Source organism: Lineus longissimus, chromosome 2 (assembly GCF_910592395.1).
Source record: "Lineus longissimus chromosome 2, tnLinLong1.2, whole genome shotgun sequence".
In the NCBI taxonomy this organism is placed as follows: Eukaryota; Metazoa; Nemertea; class Pilidiophora; order Heteronemertea; family Lineidae; genus Lineus; species Lineus longissimus.
Genome location: NC_088309.1, coordinates 22,390,837 through 22,409,321, shown reverse-complemented (window position 1 = coordinate 22,409,321; position 18,485 = coordinate 22,390,837). Strand labels below are relative to the sequence as shown.

Below are 18,485 nucleotides of genomic sequence, written 5' to 3'. Positions count from 1 at the left end.
TCGTTGATATTTTTGATGGTGAGCTGATAAGAGTAATAAAGCTATGGTTAAATTTTCTTTATTTGACATGCTATTTTGCCAAAATAAACATTAATCCGATTAAAATATTGGATGGTATACAATTTTCAGGGTTCATTGAGTAAAATGACATTGAATGTGTGAGCAAGTTCAGCCGTTTTTATGGACATCTAGGCCATGTCCTCTCCTTTTAAAATCATGATAGAGTTCTGAAGTTTTCTCTTTACATGTACTTTACATATTCTGGGGCTAGGGCCAATCCGGCCAGGAATTTCTCAGGAAGATCAGTAGTTCGAGTGCCTGACTTATTATCAGCAGGTCGATGGTTTGAAACTTAGAAGGGTCACTCCTTTTAAGTCACTTTGGGCAAGACACCGTCTTAACACTGGCACTTGGAACCCAGCAGACCTACTTCACTTCCATTATGAAAATTCAGGACGTGGAATTTCATGAGGCTAGAGATGAGAACTTCATAAAATCGGATTGAGCATGTCCTTGCATAGCCGTGTAAGTTAGTTAGAGGACTGAACCGCAACCATATGACCATTTGTACCGCTCGTCTGAAAGAGACCAGTATAGCATAATGGCTTGGTCTATCATATCTAATGGCAATAATCAGTTCCCAATTCACCATTCATCTCTGTCAATATTATTAAGGGGACGACCTGTGATGAATGTTATCATATCCTTTTCATGTTATCATACACTGGAACGACTTTACATTTGCTGGGAGTGTAGTGAATCCAGTCTTTGAACAGAGTGAGGATCCTATCAATAGGTTTAAATGAAATACGTGAAATATCACAAACGATTAAGTTTAGTGAACTTATATATACTTGAATGATTAATAACAATTGTCCAGATGATTTGTTCTGTTTGGCGTCTGCAGGGTTCATGTACTTTTGGGAGTAAAGAAACTTTAACAGTCTCCCCAAGATGATTGCTAATTACAACTTATAGGTCACTTTAGATAATCATGTATCCATTGATCAATATTTTATTGACCATAGCATATTGAAATATCAATGAAGAGTGCGACTAATAATATTCATGACCTCAAGAACATTTTCTTAATATAGAATGCAATCATTTCTATGACACCGCTGTTTCCTATCTGGGAGACCACCTTCTCTACCTATTCATTTCCATGACGACCATCAACACTGTCTTTCCTATTAAACGTTCAATTGCTCAACTATAACAAATCCATTGCCTGTGATCTGTCCATCTGATAAGAGGGATATCGACATTCTGTGTGTGGGTTACATTTAGTTTTTCAGTTTTCCAACAGATGGCAATACTGTTCTTTACGCTGAAGTATTGTTATGAAAGTTTTCATTCCTTGTTGTCGTCTTGCCTTTTTGGGTGTGAAAGTACATTTATCATATTGAATAATGTTTCTGTCAATAGAGGTGGTTGAACAATCCTGCCGATAGAAACCCAAATTAACGATGTCGCCAAAAACTGGTCTGATGTCCTAATTAAGGTAATTGAGAGGTATTCCGGGGTGTAATTGAATTAGTTAGGGGTCGACTACTGGGTCTTCTGTGTTAAGAATTCAATAAACAGCGGATGCACAGTTGCAAGATTGTGCCTTATTGGCCGAACATTCAGCGGGGGGGGGGGGGGGGACGGGAGAAAAACATTATGCTAGATTCTCTAAGACTTCTGAAAAATTCACTATTGGGTTGTGCCGCATAAACAGATTTCTTGGCAAATAGGTTTGAAGGAATCAGTTGGAAGTGTAGTGTGTGGCTTCAATTGTAGATGGCCATACCAGCAGCATCGTGGTCGAGCACCTTGTTCAGCATTGTTTTGTGTTTGTGTCCTTAAGAAAGCCTCTTACACTGCATTGCTATGTTCTTCAAGTGCGACATAAAGCTGAGGTCACTTTTAGCTGCTGCCTGTGCCACCGTGGCAGCCACATGAGTAACTTGTGATGGACGGCTGCGGCTCAGAAGTCCTGGTTGAGACTGCGAATGGTTGGCTGAAAATCTCTAATTGATTTTGATAAAAGCAGTTGTGTGATAAAGTACTTCAAAACTATGTTTAACTGATGTATTGTTGACGATGCACTTGAGATGGGGCACATAAACAGTTGTGATGTTGTGCTCAAAGTACCAAATCTACTGTACGGCTGTGCTCTATATCCCCTAACATTGATTTTTACTAATAGCCCGATCGGAGTTGTATGTTGGGTTAGTCGGTTTTATGTTTGGTAATGACACATTTATTGCATGTTAAAGTGTTGAGCAGGGGAGTCTGTGCAAACGATTTTTCCTCAAAAAATGTAATTTTGGATTGGGTAAAATCTGAAATTAAATAAAATCATACCTGTATCTGTAAAATCATATTCTCTTTTTCATTTCAGTTGGAGACCTGCTTTGATCTTGATGAGCGACTCAAGATCCGTCGAGCTTTGAGGAAGATACGGTCCGACGTGATCGCAGCACCAAAGGTTGCTCCTGAACTTCCAAAGGCGCCGTCCTCTATTCAGAAGGCGCTAAGCCTACGGGATGACCGCCTCAACAGAAGGTGCTCCATGACAAGGCGTCGCATAAGTAAGGGTGACTTAGACATCAGAAGGGAAGGGGGACGCTCATCTGATGATCGATCAGAAGACAGTGATGACCAACGGCCAGTGACAAAGTTGAATGGCGGACAAACTGGACAACAGAATGATTTGAAGGTGCCGAGGACTGTAAGAGTGATAGACACAAATGGAAAAACAAACGGGTCAAGTTTAGGTACACGTAAATCAAGTCAGGGTTCTCTGAGGCCGAGCAACGTGGAAAATGGAATACTTGATTCATTAGCACCAAGAAAAAGTAGCGTCCCCGGGCGGAGTGCTTCTCTTAGTGACAACAAACCTATACGCCGTGTGTCTGAGCCACAAGCTAAGGTGACGTTTTCTCCATCTGGAGACCTGGTAAATGGGGACTCAAGTAGTGACCGGAAAACCAATGGATTTAATCGGCCTCGGAGAAGTATCACTTTCGGCGATCCTAATGCACATTCACTGCTCATGAGAAAGGATCCTGATAAGGAGGACAGGAATCTTGATGAAATTGACAATCTTTTAGACTTGAATACTTTAGTAAGTATTGTTTGTTTACTTCTTCGCATCTTTATGTTGTTTATAAGACACTTATATATTTGTCTTTCCAAAAGCATTTTAGGCCATGCAATGCTTCTTGCATAACTTTTGGATGTATTTTGAGTGGATGCATATTTCTTCATTTTATATATATGGTGAGCAAGGCTTGAGAATGCTTTATATTGCTTTATATTGACTTACATTTGTAAGTTGTTTTGATTCTGTGCATTCAAAAAGAACATCTTTCTTAGACATTTTGCTGTTTGCATGCTTTATTGCTTGATCATCTACTTGCATGGGTGTTTTGGTATACAGTGTTGTTCATTGTGTCGATTTCAGCTCAGAGAATCTCGTGATTTTGAAGAACGGAGAAGAATCCGGGCACGCATCAGACAAATCAAAGATGATATGCATGGTAAGATCTTCAGGTTTATCTGTAGAGCTTTTAGAGTTGACAAACACTGCTTGGACTAGATGTAGATAAGAGATGACTTTATGGCTACAAACAACAATGGTAAGATATTTATGGGTAGGAGCACTTGTCATGGTGTCATCAGTCATGATGGGGAAGAATTTGTTAAAAATCACTCTCAAAATTCCCTCTTTTGCGCCGTCCTTCCTGAGACTGATGGTCACTTTTCTCACCACTTCCTTTAACACGGCAAATCAGCCCGAACTGTTGATAAGGGTTCGAGCAGGCAAAAGCAAAAGCTTGCTTGACTTAATTCAATTGAACATGGCTTTGACGTGACATGGCAGGGGAAGTGACCAGAAACGATAATTTGTGCCCTGAAGCCCCTGTTCCAGGTTATACTTGCTTGTGAAAGAATCGCCACTTTGCCAAAATAGAACACCAAATGTTGACACTGTGGCAACAAATTATGCCTTTCTTGGTTGCTTTTGTGTTTTGTTTGGGCGAAAGGATAATTTAACATCATTATGGAAAAACGGCTTTGTTTGTTAAATGGATTTTAGAGTGTAATGGTATCTGTGGGGTATATGGTATGCGAGAGGGTTTAGCTGTTTAAGGATTTCCTACCCAAGTGACCCATTGGCTTTTGTGTCATTCTTTGTAAGTTCTTGTATTGTGTAGGATATGACTTTCCCTGTCTTCAGGGAAATACTTCACAAATCAACCATTTAAGGTTATGATGGTTACATGTATGTGTAGTTCGTGAAGTAGGATAGACCCTTTTAGACCCTTTGAGATGGATTTAGATGCAGTCAGACCCACTCAAGAAGGAAGTAGCTGTAGTGTAGTACTATCATTAGAAGGTTCGTAGTTGCAAAATGTTCTTAATCTTTTGTAGTCCTTATCTTTTTAAGTCCATTTCAAATCATGAATGGTTGGCCCTGCACATAAAAAACATCAAAATGGCTGGGATAATTTTACTGTGTTTGGTTAGATTGCTCAATTTTTAGGTTATGTGTTATCTGATTTTAGCAAGATGATTTTTTTAAGATACTTATCAGACTTTGAAGTTTTACAAGAAAGAATACATTTTGTTCAACAGAGCAATTTCTGTGTGAAATCACCAAAAATCTGAGTGCCTAATTGTGCAATGGTCTATAGAAGTTGTCTCAAGCTTTCATTTTCCCGATTATCATGCAAGCTAGAACACGTTTGGTGTAAATTGGTGGCCCTGTTCTCCCCTTCCTGTTAGCATTTCCTCACAAAAAAGATACTCATTTGTGTTATGGGATCTAATTAAGCATTCAAACTAAACTAATAGAAGAATGCCGAAGGTATTCTTACTTGAATAAATAGTTCATGCTCCAAAGATGTTACGACCCTAATTAGCATACCATTGTTCCAAAATAAGGTGGCTAAGTTTTCCTGTACAAACCCTGTAACAATCATGCTATAGATTTCGGATAAACTGAACTGATAACATCGTGAGTATAACCCTTCTGGACATCATGTCTGAATAGCATTAGACGTGACTTTTTTCGAATTGACCCCTATTGCTTGATACGCCTGAAAAATCATTCGTCGGTCTTTATTTGATGGAGGAGGTGTCGGGCCATAGGCAGTTTTGTTTAAAGATTACATGTCATAGAACTAGTATATGTACGCTATTCTCGCTTTAGATTTGTTCAGGAGGAAAAAACCCATGAACTTTCTTGTTTGGTTTTGGAGGGGTCCGTACATTATTTTGATGGAAGTTTCATAGTACCGGGGAGACAAATGTACTATTTCATTCTTGTAAAGTGTGTTGATAGACATTTTCAGAAGAAGTCGCAATAAAATTGATAAGATCTTCCATGAATTCAATATCTTAACAACCTGATATGACCCTGGGGTCTTTCCTTATCTGTGAACCATCGATTGTTTGTAATTCCTGTCCAGATATTTAGGACATGTTACACCAACATTGAGAGATCTTGACATCCTTTTACAGAAATTCCAAACAGCAAGTAGTGCAAAAGTGTTCGTTTTAAAGGCAACTTTCTTTATTGCACCAAGCTTGATTGGTTGATGGAGCCCAATACAGTGAATCTAAAATCAAAAAAGTTAATTTCTGTCACTTATTTGAAAGGAATATATGTGTAACACTATTAAACTGGGAATGCAAATGTATTAACGAAATCACGAAATACATGTACGTGTCTGTTGTTAGACTGAGATTTTTAATGCTTAGATTGCTTTGAAAATACCTTAATGAGGTAAATTTCCTTTAAGAGTGTACCGTCTATATATAAACGTTTTATCGTTTATTGCCAGTTAAGCATCCTAGCGCTGTGGGGAAAGCTAGGTTCATTCTTTCCAAACCAACTATGTATGTTTGTATAGTGGGAGTATCACTGTCGACTTGTGAATAAATCACTAGGATATATGCATGAGCTTTCTCTCGGGATGTCAAATTTCTGATTTAAGGCGGATTTCTGACTTTCTGGACTAGCTGGAATGGAAGATCTCTGTCTCGACTATTTGTGGGTCTTCGAATTTTCAAAATTGCACAAGAAAGAAGCTTTTTAGAGGTCTTTTTGTGCAAGTGTGTGCTGTAAAAGGATAAGAATTTTACAAGAAAAATATTTCAGACTTATGCTGTGAATAATCATGGAATACCTATAGCATTATTTGTTTCCATGTGATCAACAAAATATTTGTTTCTTGTGTGATCCAGACCACCATATAGTCTTCGGTGAAAGGCTTCTCCAAGAATGGCTCATTTACCCCTTTCTCTTGGTTAGACTGGTGTGCAAATGTTTGCTAACCTAACTTAGCCTGTGCTATGTTAGCTGTGCTTAGCATAACTTACAAAATTAAATTGACATCATGATACAAGACTCTGTCTATATGCCTTCCTTTCTTTGAAATCGTGAATCTTGGTTGCATGATGAAAAAACGTCAAATTTTGACAAGTTGCCACGACACTCTTAACTCTATTGCTAAATGCAGCTCAGGAACATGAATTATTTGTTGCCTGATATGACAACACATTGTAAACTGCAAGTATTGAGTTGTTAATGAAATCTCCATACATTTATTGACTTTGCTCAGAGTGTGTTTGCCTACTTTAAATGAGTGGGGTAACAGGTAGTTAGGGGACATGGCCTTGAAGCAGTTCTATCCCAGCCTTTTGGCTGTGACCGATCTGGTGTTATTGCAAATTCAACTCAAACACCACAGAATCCCTCTTTGCGCAACAACAGTCATTGAAAGGATGGTTATTACAAGTCAAGAAGTATCAGACCTGGTAAATTCTCCTTAAAATATAATTTCCTTTTCAGAAAAGGTTCTCCAAGACAGGAATATGTATTTTGAATTTGGTATAGTTGTGATTTATTTTAGCATGCTGCCCCTTTAACGCTCCTTTTGACTGTTCTGTTGATTCTTCATGTATGGTGGTATGCTTTCTGGTGCCTCCTTCTGACGTTAAAACTAAGGTGCTTGAAGCCTGCTTTGTCTCCTTGCATGGTTGTCAACATCCTATCGAATGAAATACATTGTAGCCTTCAGCCAAAATGATGAGCACCTGAGAAGGAAGCAGGAAGGAAATTCATAGAAAAAATCGGTCTGCATTTTTATTACCCTTTATTGATTACTTTGTGCATTTCGTTGCAGAAGAGAAAGAACGAGCGTCCGCTCCAAAATCTCCACCATCTACCTCTACCTCATCAGTCAGTCATATGACTGATGATGAAATAAACAATGCTGTAAGTGTCTAGTCTTCTTGTTTGTCCATATTTGTGATCAATTCGGGCATCACCAGAGGGATAATCTTTAGATTAATACTCTCATGTGGACGATGAATCAGTGTCGAAGTCAGAAGTTCAAAAAAAAAATTCAGATTTTGTATCCGGTTATGCACCGATATGTCATTCCAGTTCGTAACCATGTAGATTATATCAAACAATTCACAATTATCTAATCAAATCTCAACCTGTTACTTTTCAGCTTTCAGCCGTCAAGCAGCAGATAGATAAAGAACTAGAGAAACCTTTACAACAATGTAAGTCCAGCACAAAATAAATTTCCAGCACAGTTCAGTCGCTATAATAACTCTGATTGTGTTGTTTCCCTTTACCCAGCTAGAAAACACAGTGATACCCGGAAATCTTTGCAAATTTCAAAAATAAAGAGACGCCAACAATTTGCAGCCACAGACCTAGTTGGTTATTATGTGGCTCAGACAGAAAAAGATAAAGTTTTTCCACAAGTCTTTCTGCAACTTTTATTCCATCCTCCATTTTCAGCATCTCAAGAAGCTCAAGAATCTCATCCAACATCTCCACCTAAAAGATCTGTTCGGCAGGCACCTCTAGTACTGGTTCAGCAGGTGACTCGAGACACAAATACCTCAGATGATAGAATAGGCACAGAGCCAGTAGAATTCACCGATGAACCGCCAATCAGAGTACAAAAACATATCAATACAGAATCTTATAATCTGGACAGTATTCCTAAATCCGACAGTGTAAAAGACGCTAAAAGAGACACAGTCGCTGAAAGAGTGAGTTTGCCAGAAAAACAAACTTTAAGTGATAAACGTAGAAAAACGAGTGGGAGTGGTCCTCCTTCTGGAAGACAGAAGGATACGGTTTCAGCGTTGGTTCTGATGTCGGTTCCGGACCGTAAAATAAGTCAGGTAGAGTTGGAACAAGCATTTGATGATGTACTTGATGACTTTAGCTATGAAGCTGAAGCTATAAAAAGTAATAAAACTGTGCGACTTTCAACGTCCAGTATTACGAGTAATGACTTACTGTCATTCTCAGACAATCAAAATGAAAATACTGTGAATTCACAATCATCTGATTCGGTTTCTAAGGAGTCTGCAGTTGCCATGGAACCAGTGTCCTTGGACACTATTGCTCAGGAAACAAATCCAAAAACTTTAGTTGATCAGGAAAGTGTCAGCACCAAACATACATTTACCGATAGGATGAGTGAGGTAGATGCCCCTGCAACCAAGGTTGAACATCAAAATCAGGAGCAAGATGAAGTGTTTTCAGCATCTAAAAGGATCACTGGGGAAGATGATCAGAAAAAAGATGCGGCAGGTGACAGTGTTGGGAAGAAGGAGAAAAAACACAAACATAAGCATCGTCATCACAGTAAAGATGGGGAGGGTGAGGGAGAGGAGCGAAAAGAGAAGAAGAAGCATAAACACAAGCACAAACATCATGATGAGGAGGGGAAGGAAAAGAAGAAGAGTCGGAAAGAACTCCCGCCCGATAGCGACCTGGCCGGGATTGAGGATGTAGCCGTCCTTGAACAAATGGTGAGTACATCAATCACCTAAGCAACAGTTCTGGCCGCTTACTGAAGAATGAGTTATTGTCCCTTTCAAAGCACTAGTTTGAAGAACTTTTATTCCAGTACAAGATAATTTCTCACTTGTTGAAAACCTGCCCTGGATCATCAAAGTGTTAATTTCTAGCAATAGATGTCAATCCAACCTGCGGCTGTTTTAGATTGAGCTTCACACTGGGATTAAATCTGACACATAAAGTGATCAATATTCCATCGCAGGATCCTGTCACTCATTTCCATAGCCAGCGCTACAACATCCATATGCAATTTACTGGCACAAAACCAATATTATATCGCTGTCAACTGCCTGTATTGATTTCATTCAACATCAGTCCTGCTGCAAGTTTTTTTTGCATTTTGCGAAAAATGACAGATGTTCAAGACTTGAATTGGAATTGTTGGACTCGGACAATCTATAACGATTGTCAATTAGTGCAGTTTTAGAATTCATCCTCAGGTGTTGTATGCATGTTGTCTGATTCGTATATAATAATAAATGACATTGTTTGGAATTCATGACTAAAATCATTTGACACCACGAGCATTCAGGGTGGACTCATGCAGCGATGAGGTTGGTTTAAATGGGTGTTGCCTGTTCGGATTAGCAATCTGATGGGTCTATTTAAAAGTATGATCGGTTGATGTGATGGCGTTTATATGGTCATGGAGTATCAAATTGGATCAGCATGTTTAGATGTACTTGCCTAACAATGTTGATGAGACCCAGCACATGCGACAGTTTGCCCCGCATCTCAACAGTTTTGTCGGAACATACGGAGAGCACAATGTTTCTTCAATTTTCAATTTGCTGAAAAACGATCACATTTGAAAAAGCTGAAAGGACCAAATTTTAATCATTTTACCATTTCAGCTTGAGGAGACAACTGATTTTGACCGTAGACGTGATATTCGCCATGCTGTAAGAGTACTGAAGAGGAAAGCAAGAGGTATGCATTGAATTTTAAATTGAAAATGATTTTGTTATTGTCCGAGGTTGGGACACTTTACCCAGTGTCACAAGCAAATGGGTCAGACATCAAGTGTTTCTTTTATCAGACCATTATGTCCATGCGCCATTTTAAGAGGGACCTGTCTGCTTTCTTAGCCATCTTGGCCATATTTTTGGCAGGCACATATCACTTGTACGTATACCCCATTTAGTGAAACCCTGTTTAAAGGTCTTGTATTGATTTCTCATCATATCATAATTAAGTTCTACTGCAAGGGTTAACAATACTACTAACTTGATTATTATTATGTTGGCACTGTCGGTGATTAATCAGCAGTGGCCTGGATCAGTAAGACAATAAAGAAATTGATCTTATTGGAAAATTTCTAGTGTGTACAATCTTGATGCATGTTGATGTGGCCACACCACTCAGCATTGCAGTGGTACTCCGGTGTTTTCAGGACTGATTTATGAGATAACTTTTTTTCACTGCTCAGGTTGGGCTGTTGTGGATGAAATTCATATTTGCCTCCATTTGCCAAGGACGGGAGATTATGAGGGATCCATTCCTACTTCTTGAAAACATTATGTGTCATGTTGGTCTTTCCATCTCTGTGTTTTAGATTTAGCTCTGGAACGAAGGGAAAAGAAAGAGAAGGAACAACCAAAGCGTAAGGAGTTAGAAGTACAAGAGCAAGAGGATGGGACAGTCATTGTAGAGGCCAAAGAAGTGGGCCCAAAGGAGGAGAAGACTACAACTGTTCTAACAAAAGCTTCCCGCACAGCAAGTAAGTCCCAGTTGGTGACCAAAGACACAACTGTTGTGACAAAACGGAAGACTTCAGATGGTGACGAATATACTGAGGTGGATAATATATTGACTTCCAAAAAGTTGACAACCCGTGGGTCCATGTACATGGACACAGAGTTTGTTCGTTCAAAACATCTGAAGGACTCTAAAGGCAAAGAGTTTATTGAAGAGGAGGTGATATCGAGCCGCGTTGAGGACTCCATCTCAAAAGACGAGGCTAGAGAGAACTTAGTTACGACTACGACTCATTTAGTTCTTGACAAGGACGCGCCAAAGGACTTTACTGTGGATGATGCTCCAAAGGTGGATTTTTTCCTTGAGAATCCTGAAGTGAAATCTGAGGCTCCTGACGTTTCGCCTCTGGTTGAAACCAGTCCACAAGTCGTTATGGCGGAGGAGGTGCCAGTGATGGAGGAGATGAAGGAGGCACCAGTGATGGAGGATGCTAAAGAACTTGAGACCCCTAAACCAGAAGGTAGGTGCAGTATAGTAGTGTCTTGTTTTGTGCTGGAATTCGAAGTGAGAGATTGTTGGTGTGATACCCTTAACTGATCCACTGTTGCCACTCCCAGGAAGATAATCTGGGATCTCAATTTTGTTTTACTGTAAATCTCGAATATGCCTATGTTCTTTATTTGCAGAATACCTCTTTGAAATCACCGAGCCACTTTTCAACCAACAGGGTAAAGTTGGAGCATCCACGACAATGGAATGCAAGATTAACACAGACTGCCCAAAGGTCAATATAGAATGGTTCAGGGACGACACCCTGCTCGACAACGGCGATGATTTCTATCAAACATTTGACGGGTCCACGGCAAGGTTACTGATCAGTGAGACTCAACTGAATGATTCTGGGATGTACCGATGCCTTGTCAGGTCCGGGGAGATGATGGAGTTGGAGAGTGGGGCCAGATTGACTGTCATCGAAGAAGGTAAGATATGTTTCTTTTACCGTAAGGGCTGTGCAAACGAGCGGTTGAAATGGCTGCGACCACCAATGCTTTGCTGCAGGCACCTGAGATGACCACGACAAATGAGTGACATTGTCTTGAGTTTAATCAAGGTTTATATGTATTTGTCCATTCTCAAAGTGATTTTGCAGATAACTGCTCACCGCTTAGGGGCTTTTATTGCATAATGATTCATAAACAAAGTTTTTTTTTCAGCTCCTCGAAAGCCAGTCGTCCTCGAGCACCTCAACGACAAATCTGCAAATGATGGAGACAAAGTGACATTGGAGTGTTCAGTCGAGGAGTGCGAGAATCTGACGATAAAATGGTACAAAGATGACGTCATCATCAAGAATGATGCTGATTTCAAGCAGACGTTCAAAGGAAACAAAGCCAAGCTAGTCATATCCGAGATCTTTCCCGAGGACGGTGGCATCTACTCATGTGTTATCACGAATGAGAATGGCGAGGCAAGGAGTGCATGTAGTCTGGCGATCAGTAAAGGTGGGTCAGGTGATGAATTAGAAAGTGAAACTCCCGACTTGCAATCAAGCCAGGGATGTCTTAAGTAAAAGTCATGTTGATTTGGCCAATGTACCACTTCCATTATATCATATGCTGCCCTTTCGTACTGCCTGCAAGGACATCAATCATGAGTTCATCTCATTTTCCTCTCTTTGACAAAGGCAGTGATCAGAGGCTACATCTTGATTGTGAAGTAGTTTCCTTGAAGTAGTTGGCAAAATAACTGCTCAGGCAAGTTCAAGAAAGGTCCATAGAGGGTGCTTAACTTATACAAATTCTGAATATCCTATCAGAAATCGGTATATGAAGTATTCCTTACTCAAATGATTGTTGATTTTAGAAGAGGAATCAGAACCAGCCACCCTCGTTGCACCAGACTTCATCGAACAACTCAAAGATGTCTCGTGTAAAGATGGCGAAAAAGTGGCATACTCATGTAAAGTGGTCGGCGACCCAAAACCCATCGTCACCTGGTACAAAAACGACCGCCTCATCCGAAACAGCTCCGACTTCTTCCAAACTTATGATGGATTTACTGCTAAGCTGTTGATCGAGGACGTCTATCCTGCTGATATGGGCGTGTTTAAATGTTTGGCTGAGAACAAAGCAGGGCAGGCGGAATCAACCGCACACCTCATTGTACTGGGTAAGAGAATGTGGGATGTTAGATTTTTGATTTTGTAGAAGTGTTTCTGTTTGGTATGATTTGGCACTGCTGTTTGTTGTACACTGATGTTTGTAGAGTTTGTTATCAAAAAGAATCACAACCATTTATAAAGAAATTTTGTTTTTTAAACCATTGAGACAAGTGTTGCCAGCCATTTAGTCAACGAATTCTGCTTGACCAGTTGATTTAAATTTGTAGAGCACTATGTAGATAGTAATAGAACCACTGTTAATTTTAGTTCAGGCATAGCTGTAAGATTTGAGAAAGTGTCACTTTCAATATTCAAAAGTCCATGAAAGAATTAGATAATCAAATAAAACACTTCCTCTGTGTACTAGACTCTTTGAAAAGCTTTTCATGACAAGCATGTTTATTAATCAAACCATTATTGATATACCAGTATCTTTCGCAGAACAGCTCCAACACATTGCTTTAAATCTCACAAATCTGACATGTGCTTGTCCCTAAAATTCAAATTCATGAGATGTTGCGTGGACAGCTGTTCTGTTTGACTTGCTAATTTGTTACAATGTAGGTCACGGCACCACCATTAATATGGATAGTAAAGTGTAACCCAGATACAGCTCTCTGGCTGGTTTGGCTTGGGGTGGGATGATGAGGAAAGAGGATAAAGTTCTGGGTTGTTCAAAAAAAGTTAGATCACTAACTTGACGTAACTGGAATCTTTGAGTTAATTATGTTCAATAAATTTAACGCCAACTGGTATTAATGTCAAGATTAAAAACAACGTTGGTACATGGGAAACAAGGAATTCATATTGCTGCAACTTATCCCGTAGCCATGACAACATGACAATAGATTCTGATTTGAACAATCGGCAGTCGAAATCGCTTGTTTGTTGAGTGCTTTGCCCGTTTTGAACATTCCTGTCCAGCCCCTGGAAATGGGTGTGATGCTCTTTAGTCTTAATGCATGCCATCTTTCCTGTGGTAGATTTCTGTGCATGCACTCTCAGCATGGTACTGCATTTTGTGGTGTAGATTCATGTGATTTTTAAAAAGTTTTCAAGTTCGTATGCTTTCTGATCGTCACTTCTGTTTATGATTGCCTAATTGCACCTAGCTTCATCCCAAGCTTCTCATGTCCATAGATGCCTGTACCAAACGCAGACCCTCGCAAGTTCAACCCGTTGTGCCACAGTTCATAGAAGGATTAAAAGATGCCTCGATCGAGGACACACACCCTTTGGTCCTCCAGTGTAAGGTCACTGGCGACCCGCGGCCGACAATCAAATGGTACAAGGACGGGAAGATCCTGAAGCATGATCAAGACTTCCAACAGATGTTTGTTGGAGAGACCGCCAAATTGGATGTTTTCGAAATCTTTCCTGATGATGAGGGAGTCTATAAATGCGTTGCTAAAAATTCAGTTGGAGAATGTTCAACAGAGTGTTATTTAACAGTCACGGGTATGAGCGCACTGATTTTTTTCATAATTTTTTCTAATTACCTTCTCTAACTTCTTGATATATGATAATACCATTACTTTATCTCGTTCTTTTTTCTTCAAAGTAATAATATAATTGGTAGTATTTGTGCTATTCACTCACCGTTCATCATAAACTTTTTTCGTACCTTTTTTTGCCAAGAATACTCTCTATGATACAGCCATCAAGGCAAGAATCAATCTTGATCCAGGTCATAGCCCCATGAAGATGCTGAGCTCCAGTGTGGGTTCCTAGTTTCACTGAAGTCCACCAGGTTGAGACACCCAATCAAGCTTCTTCAGAGCTGCATGACTCGTATGTGGACAGGTTGACTCAGTCATATCGGGCGTCACAATATTCACTGGGTTTTTTTCTACCGGAGCACGGACATAACACTGGATAGCTTAGATAGACTTGAAGTGGGGTTGTTTTTTCAAATCAATTTTCACATATTTTTCTTAAGAATCCTTTTTACACGTTAAGACATGATAATGTGGGGTCATTTTGAAGTATATTAACCTCAATTTGACAGTGATAACAACCTGGAGCGAAAGGGTTAATTCCTTAAGAATAATCAACATGTACAGTCTTGCCCCCCAAAAAAGAGTTGAAATAGGAATACCGATGGATTTCAGTTTTAAACTAGCTTCAGTTGAGACTATTTTCATGTTAGTGGCGAATTCAGTAGAGCCAATGTCTAATAATGAAGATGGATTAAGAATTGAGTTGGGTTGCACAGTGCCTTCAATAGCTTGACCTCAGCTAACTCCCTCGACATGCATTAGCACTGAACAACATGCAAATGTTTGCTGCATTATTGATGGCACTTAGACAAAAAATGCCAAGTCTAATTACAATGATTACAAAATAATGTAAGTCATGATTTAATTACTGAATCTCTATTGTGATGGATTGGCCTTGATTACTCATGATCGTGGATGTGGTCAAATAGCCTGTGGCTATCCGTCTTGTTTATCATGTTCATGGGACGATACTGGAGTTATGCTGTTACTGTCACATGAACTTTTACATGGGATACTTGTGACTCGATCGTCACATGAAAAACTGTCCGGCACTGCTGAGTAATAATGTTGTCTGCCAACATAACGTATTTGCATTGAGATTGCTGAGGTCGATTGAGGTAAATATGTCTTCTAAGTGTCTTTCTCTTGATGTGTTTTGGTTTGCTCGGGAAATTTCGTAGATTGTGGGTTATATTTTTTAATGGACGTCAAGTCTTACCAAAATATTGAAAAATGTGTTTGAAAATGGCATCATTTGACTGACGATGAGACTCCAATTAATTTTGTCTTGCATAAGGGGATTAGATATTGCCAAAGAACCTATTGCATAATAAGTGACCATATGTTTTAATATCTTGCATAATTCTCTTTCTAACAATTTATTAGAATGAAATTCATAGACTCCTTGCATGGCTGTATCATGGTATATATTGGGTCGAACATGTCCTGAAATTGTTTGACAATTGGGTTAATTTGTGTTGTGTAAAGGGTGAAGTGCATGATACATATGCAAATTGTCCATTATATTTTAGTAATAAATCTCAAATCTGGGTTTTTGAAAAAACAAGGAACGAGAATTTGATCGGGATGGGCATCGATCAGTTGCTATGGAGGGGATTGAAAAATGCAACTGCAGTGCATGATTGAATGAGTGTTCACCAATGACAATATCATTGATAACAATATAGATGAGTTTAATAATCACTGGGTCAGTCTGAGTTACTGGATGACCTGCTGACCAGTAAATATTTACATGTCCTGGAATTTTTCATCAATAGTCATTATGACCTGCATATGGTCATTATGCATTTTTATCGATATATGTGTTTCCTGCTGTTATTGTTGCATCCAGACCGTCCTGGACTGTCCAGCAGTAGAGCACTTTAGTAGGTAGTTGGTAGCTGTGTGACCATTGGTAGAAAATCTTTTTATTTTTTGCATGTCATTAGCTGTGGGAATGGGCATTACGGTGGAAGATATATGATTCTTATGCATTGACTTTGTGCAGTAAGAAAACCCTTCTAAAGTTGCATGAAATTGTTGCAGTAACTTCTTTCAAGCTTCTTTTTGATTAATTTAATCTTGTGTACTATAGTTCTTTCTGTGATGATATGATGCTTTACTGAATGGATGCATTGTGAGAATGGGCAGATGCTAACATTTAGATCTTTATTGTGTGATAAAATGCATGTTACTGATATCTGAATTTCTGCCCAAGCGACATGCAGTCATTGCACAAGGAAATCAGTCTCTTAAATCTTGTCATGGAATAAGCTCTTCCTATAGTTATTCTGCTGCTTCATTGAAATAATTGTCAGTAAACTTAATTCTTATCTGTGTTGTGCCTGAAAACATTGAAAAATTTGTTGTAATGTATTCTCATTTCTCAAAATTCTCCAATTCAGGGCCGCATAAAGATGAAGAAAAGTCAACTTCAGATGTAAAAGAGATTGATGCTTTGAAGGAAAAGGAATCCCTGAAAAAGGCTGATTTTATAGAGGATGTGTCGGAGTTGGAAAGAGCTGAGGTCAAGGATGAAAAGAATGCTATAGAAGTGAAACCTGTGAAGGATGTACCAAAAACGGCACAGGATAATTCCTCTGAATCTTTAGTGATTGGCGAAGTGAAATCTGTTAAAATACCAGAGAAGGTTATAGTGGATACTGTGACAGTTGATCCTAAAGGAATTGAAGCAGTAAAGCCAATTCAGAAATCAGCTTCGCCTGTTGATACCAATACTTTCCGTGAAAAGGACTTGGTTTTTTCGAAACCAGTAGAGACAAAGGACATGTCCATTGCTCCTGAAAAATCTGTTGCAAATCTAGAACCATTTGAAGAACCTAAAAAGACAATTATGCGCTGTCAATCAGAGATAGTCACACCAAAGGCAAAACTTCAGAGTATTTCACGCTCTCCATATACAATGAATCGGCCCGTTCTTAAAGCAAACACTGAACCATTTACACTGGAGCCCAGCGCAAAAACAGCTGTGCCGGAATCAAGTCCAACTGATGTCAAACAAATCAATGTTGACATTGGTTTCGGGAGTAAATCTGTTGTGACAGCTCCTACCACGACTGAATTAGATTTAAAAAAGAAGGATAACGAGGTTTCTGTCCAATCAGTACAAATGCCTGAGAAGGTGAACATTCCACAGCGTTCTTTTAGTCTCAAGGTCTTACCTCAACCTGAGCTTGAGAGGCCGAATCCATTCCGCCAAAAACCGGCTTCTTTTCGGAGTCCTGAAAGGTCGTTGAATAGAGATGGTGCATTGAGTCCACCAGGAGAAGCTAAGCCAGCCATGGGACTGAAGCGCACGAGCAGCAAAGTTGGTGATCTACGCAGCAGATTTGAAAATATGAACCAAAGTCCTTCTTCGTCGCCTCTGAAGCCCCTGCATCCAGTCGGGAGGTCACATTCCGTCGTCGTCAAACCTACTCAGGACTTGTCGTTGCCCGGCTGGCCAGACAAGGATAAGAAGGATGCGCAGAATAAGATAGCAACATTCCTGATGAATCGTACTGGCAGCATGGTGAGTTCCTTCTTTCAGTTATTGTTATATTTCAGTGAAACTGCAACGGCCAGTCCGTCTGTTCATGAACTTATATTGCCAAAGTTCCGAAGATGGAGTGCCCCTTTTAGATTTACATCAAGGGAGCAATCATTATCTGATACTGGAATACTGTATGCCTGGTAAAGGTGCCTTGCTATCATGCTATCTTGTTGGATGTATAATTGTCTCAGGAACCAATTGATTAATTAGCCTTTGATTTATTTGATTGCAGATAGCACAGGTTACATTTCTTATCAAGACAACCTCAGATGGTCCACCGGCCACTATTATTATTTGCAAGATTTCGTATCAAATCATTTTTGCTGTGACTCGATTTGGCATCGGGTTGCCCGTGATATGTTGTTGTGTTGATAGTTTTGTATTCTTCAATTTCCATGCCATATGCCTTGTACAGTTCAGTTTTCGAGTTTCATTAACTGATAACTATATTCTTCTTGATTTAGGTGAGTGAACATTATTTTGACCACAGTGCTGATTCAAATTCCTCTAAATGAATATACCAAACCTCTCTCGGGTGTTGGGCTAAACTTCTGTCAAAGCTTCACCTACAGCTGAGGATTTCGACTAGTCTAATCCACCCTCAAGGGTTTGGTGTCTCAACTTAGACTTCAGCATCAGGTGTAATTGAATGAGTAAATGAAAAGGGCAACAGTCTTAAGC

General features: G+C 39.5%; 1 protein-coding gene across 11 annotated transcripts in view; it reads left to right on the top strand.

The window, feature by feature from the left end:
- LOC135483046 (muscle M-line assembly protein unc-89-like) overlaps positions 1-18,485 on the top strand; it is a 58,285-nt gene that overhangs the window by 6,433 nt on the left and 33,367 nt on the right. For 8 of the 11 annotated variants that reach the window (XM_064763550.1, XM_064763547.1, XM_064763552.1 and 5 more), the window contains exons 2-14: positions 2,390-3,115; positions 3,455-3,530; positions 6,851-6,889; positions 7,185-7,276; positions 7,518-7,572; positions 7,817-8,844; positions 9,748-9,823; positions 10,449-11,111; positions 11,278-11,571; positions 11,806-12,093; positions 12,455-12,760; positions 13,893-14,210; positions 16,657-17,783. In XM_064763550.1, coding sequence (XP_064619620.1) covers positions 2,390-3,115; positions 3,455-3,530; positions 6,851-6,889; positions 7,185-7,276; positions 7,518-7,572; positions 7,817-8,844; positions 9,748-9,823; positions 10,449-11,111; positions 11,278-11,571; positions 11,806-12,093; positions 12,455-12,760; positions 13,893-14,210; positions 16,657-17,783 — 5,088 coding nt within the window. Of the gene's footprint in view, positions 1-2,389; positions 3,116-3,454; positions 3,531-6,797; positions 6,817-6,850; positions 6,890-7,184; positions 7,277-7,517; positions 7,573-7,816; positions 8,845-9,747; positions 9,824-10,448; positions 11,112-11,277; positions 11,572-11,805; positions 12,094-12,454; positions 12,761-13,892; positions 14,211-16,656; positions 17,784-18,485 lie in introns of those variants that run through there. The other 3 variants (XM_064763549.1, XM_064763555.1, XM_064763556.1) reach the window with 3 other exon arrangements.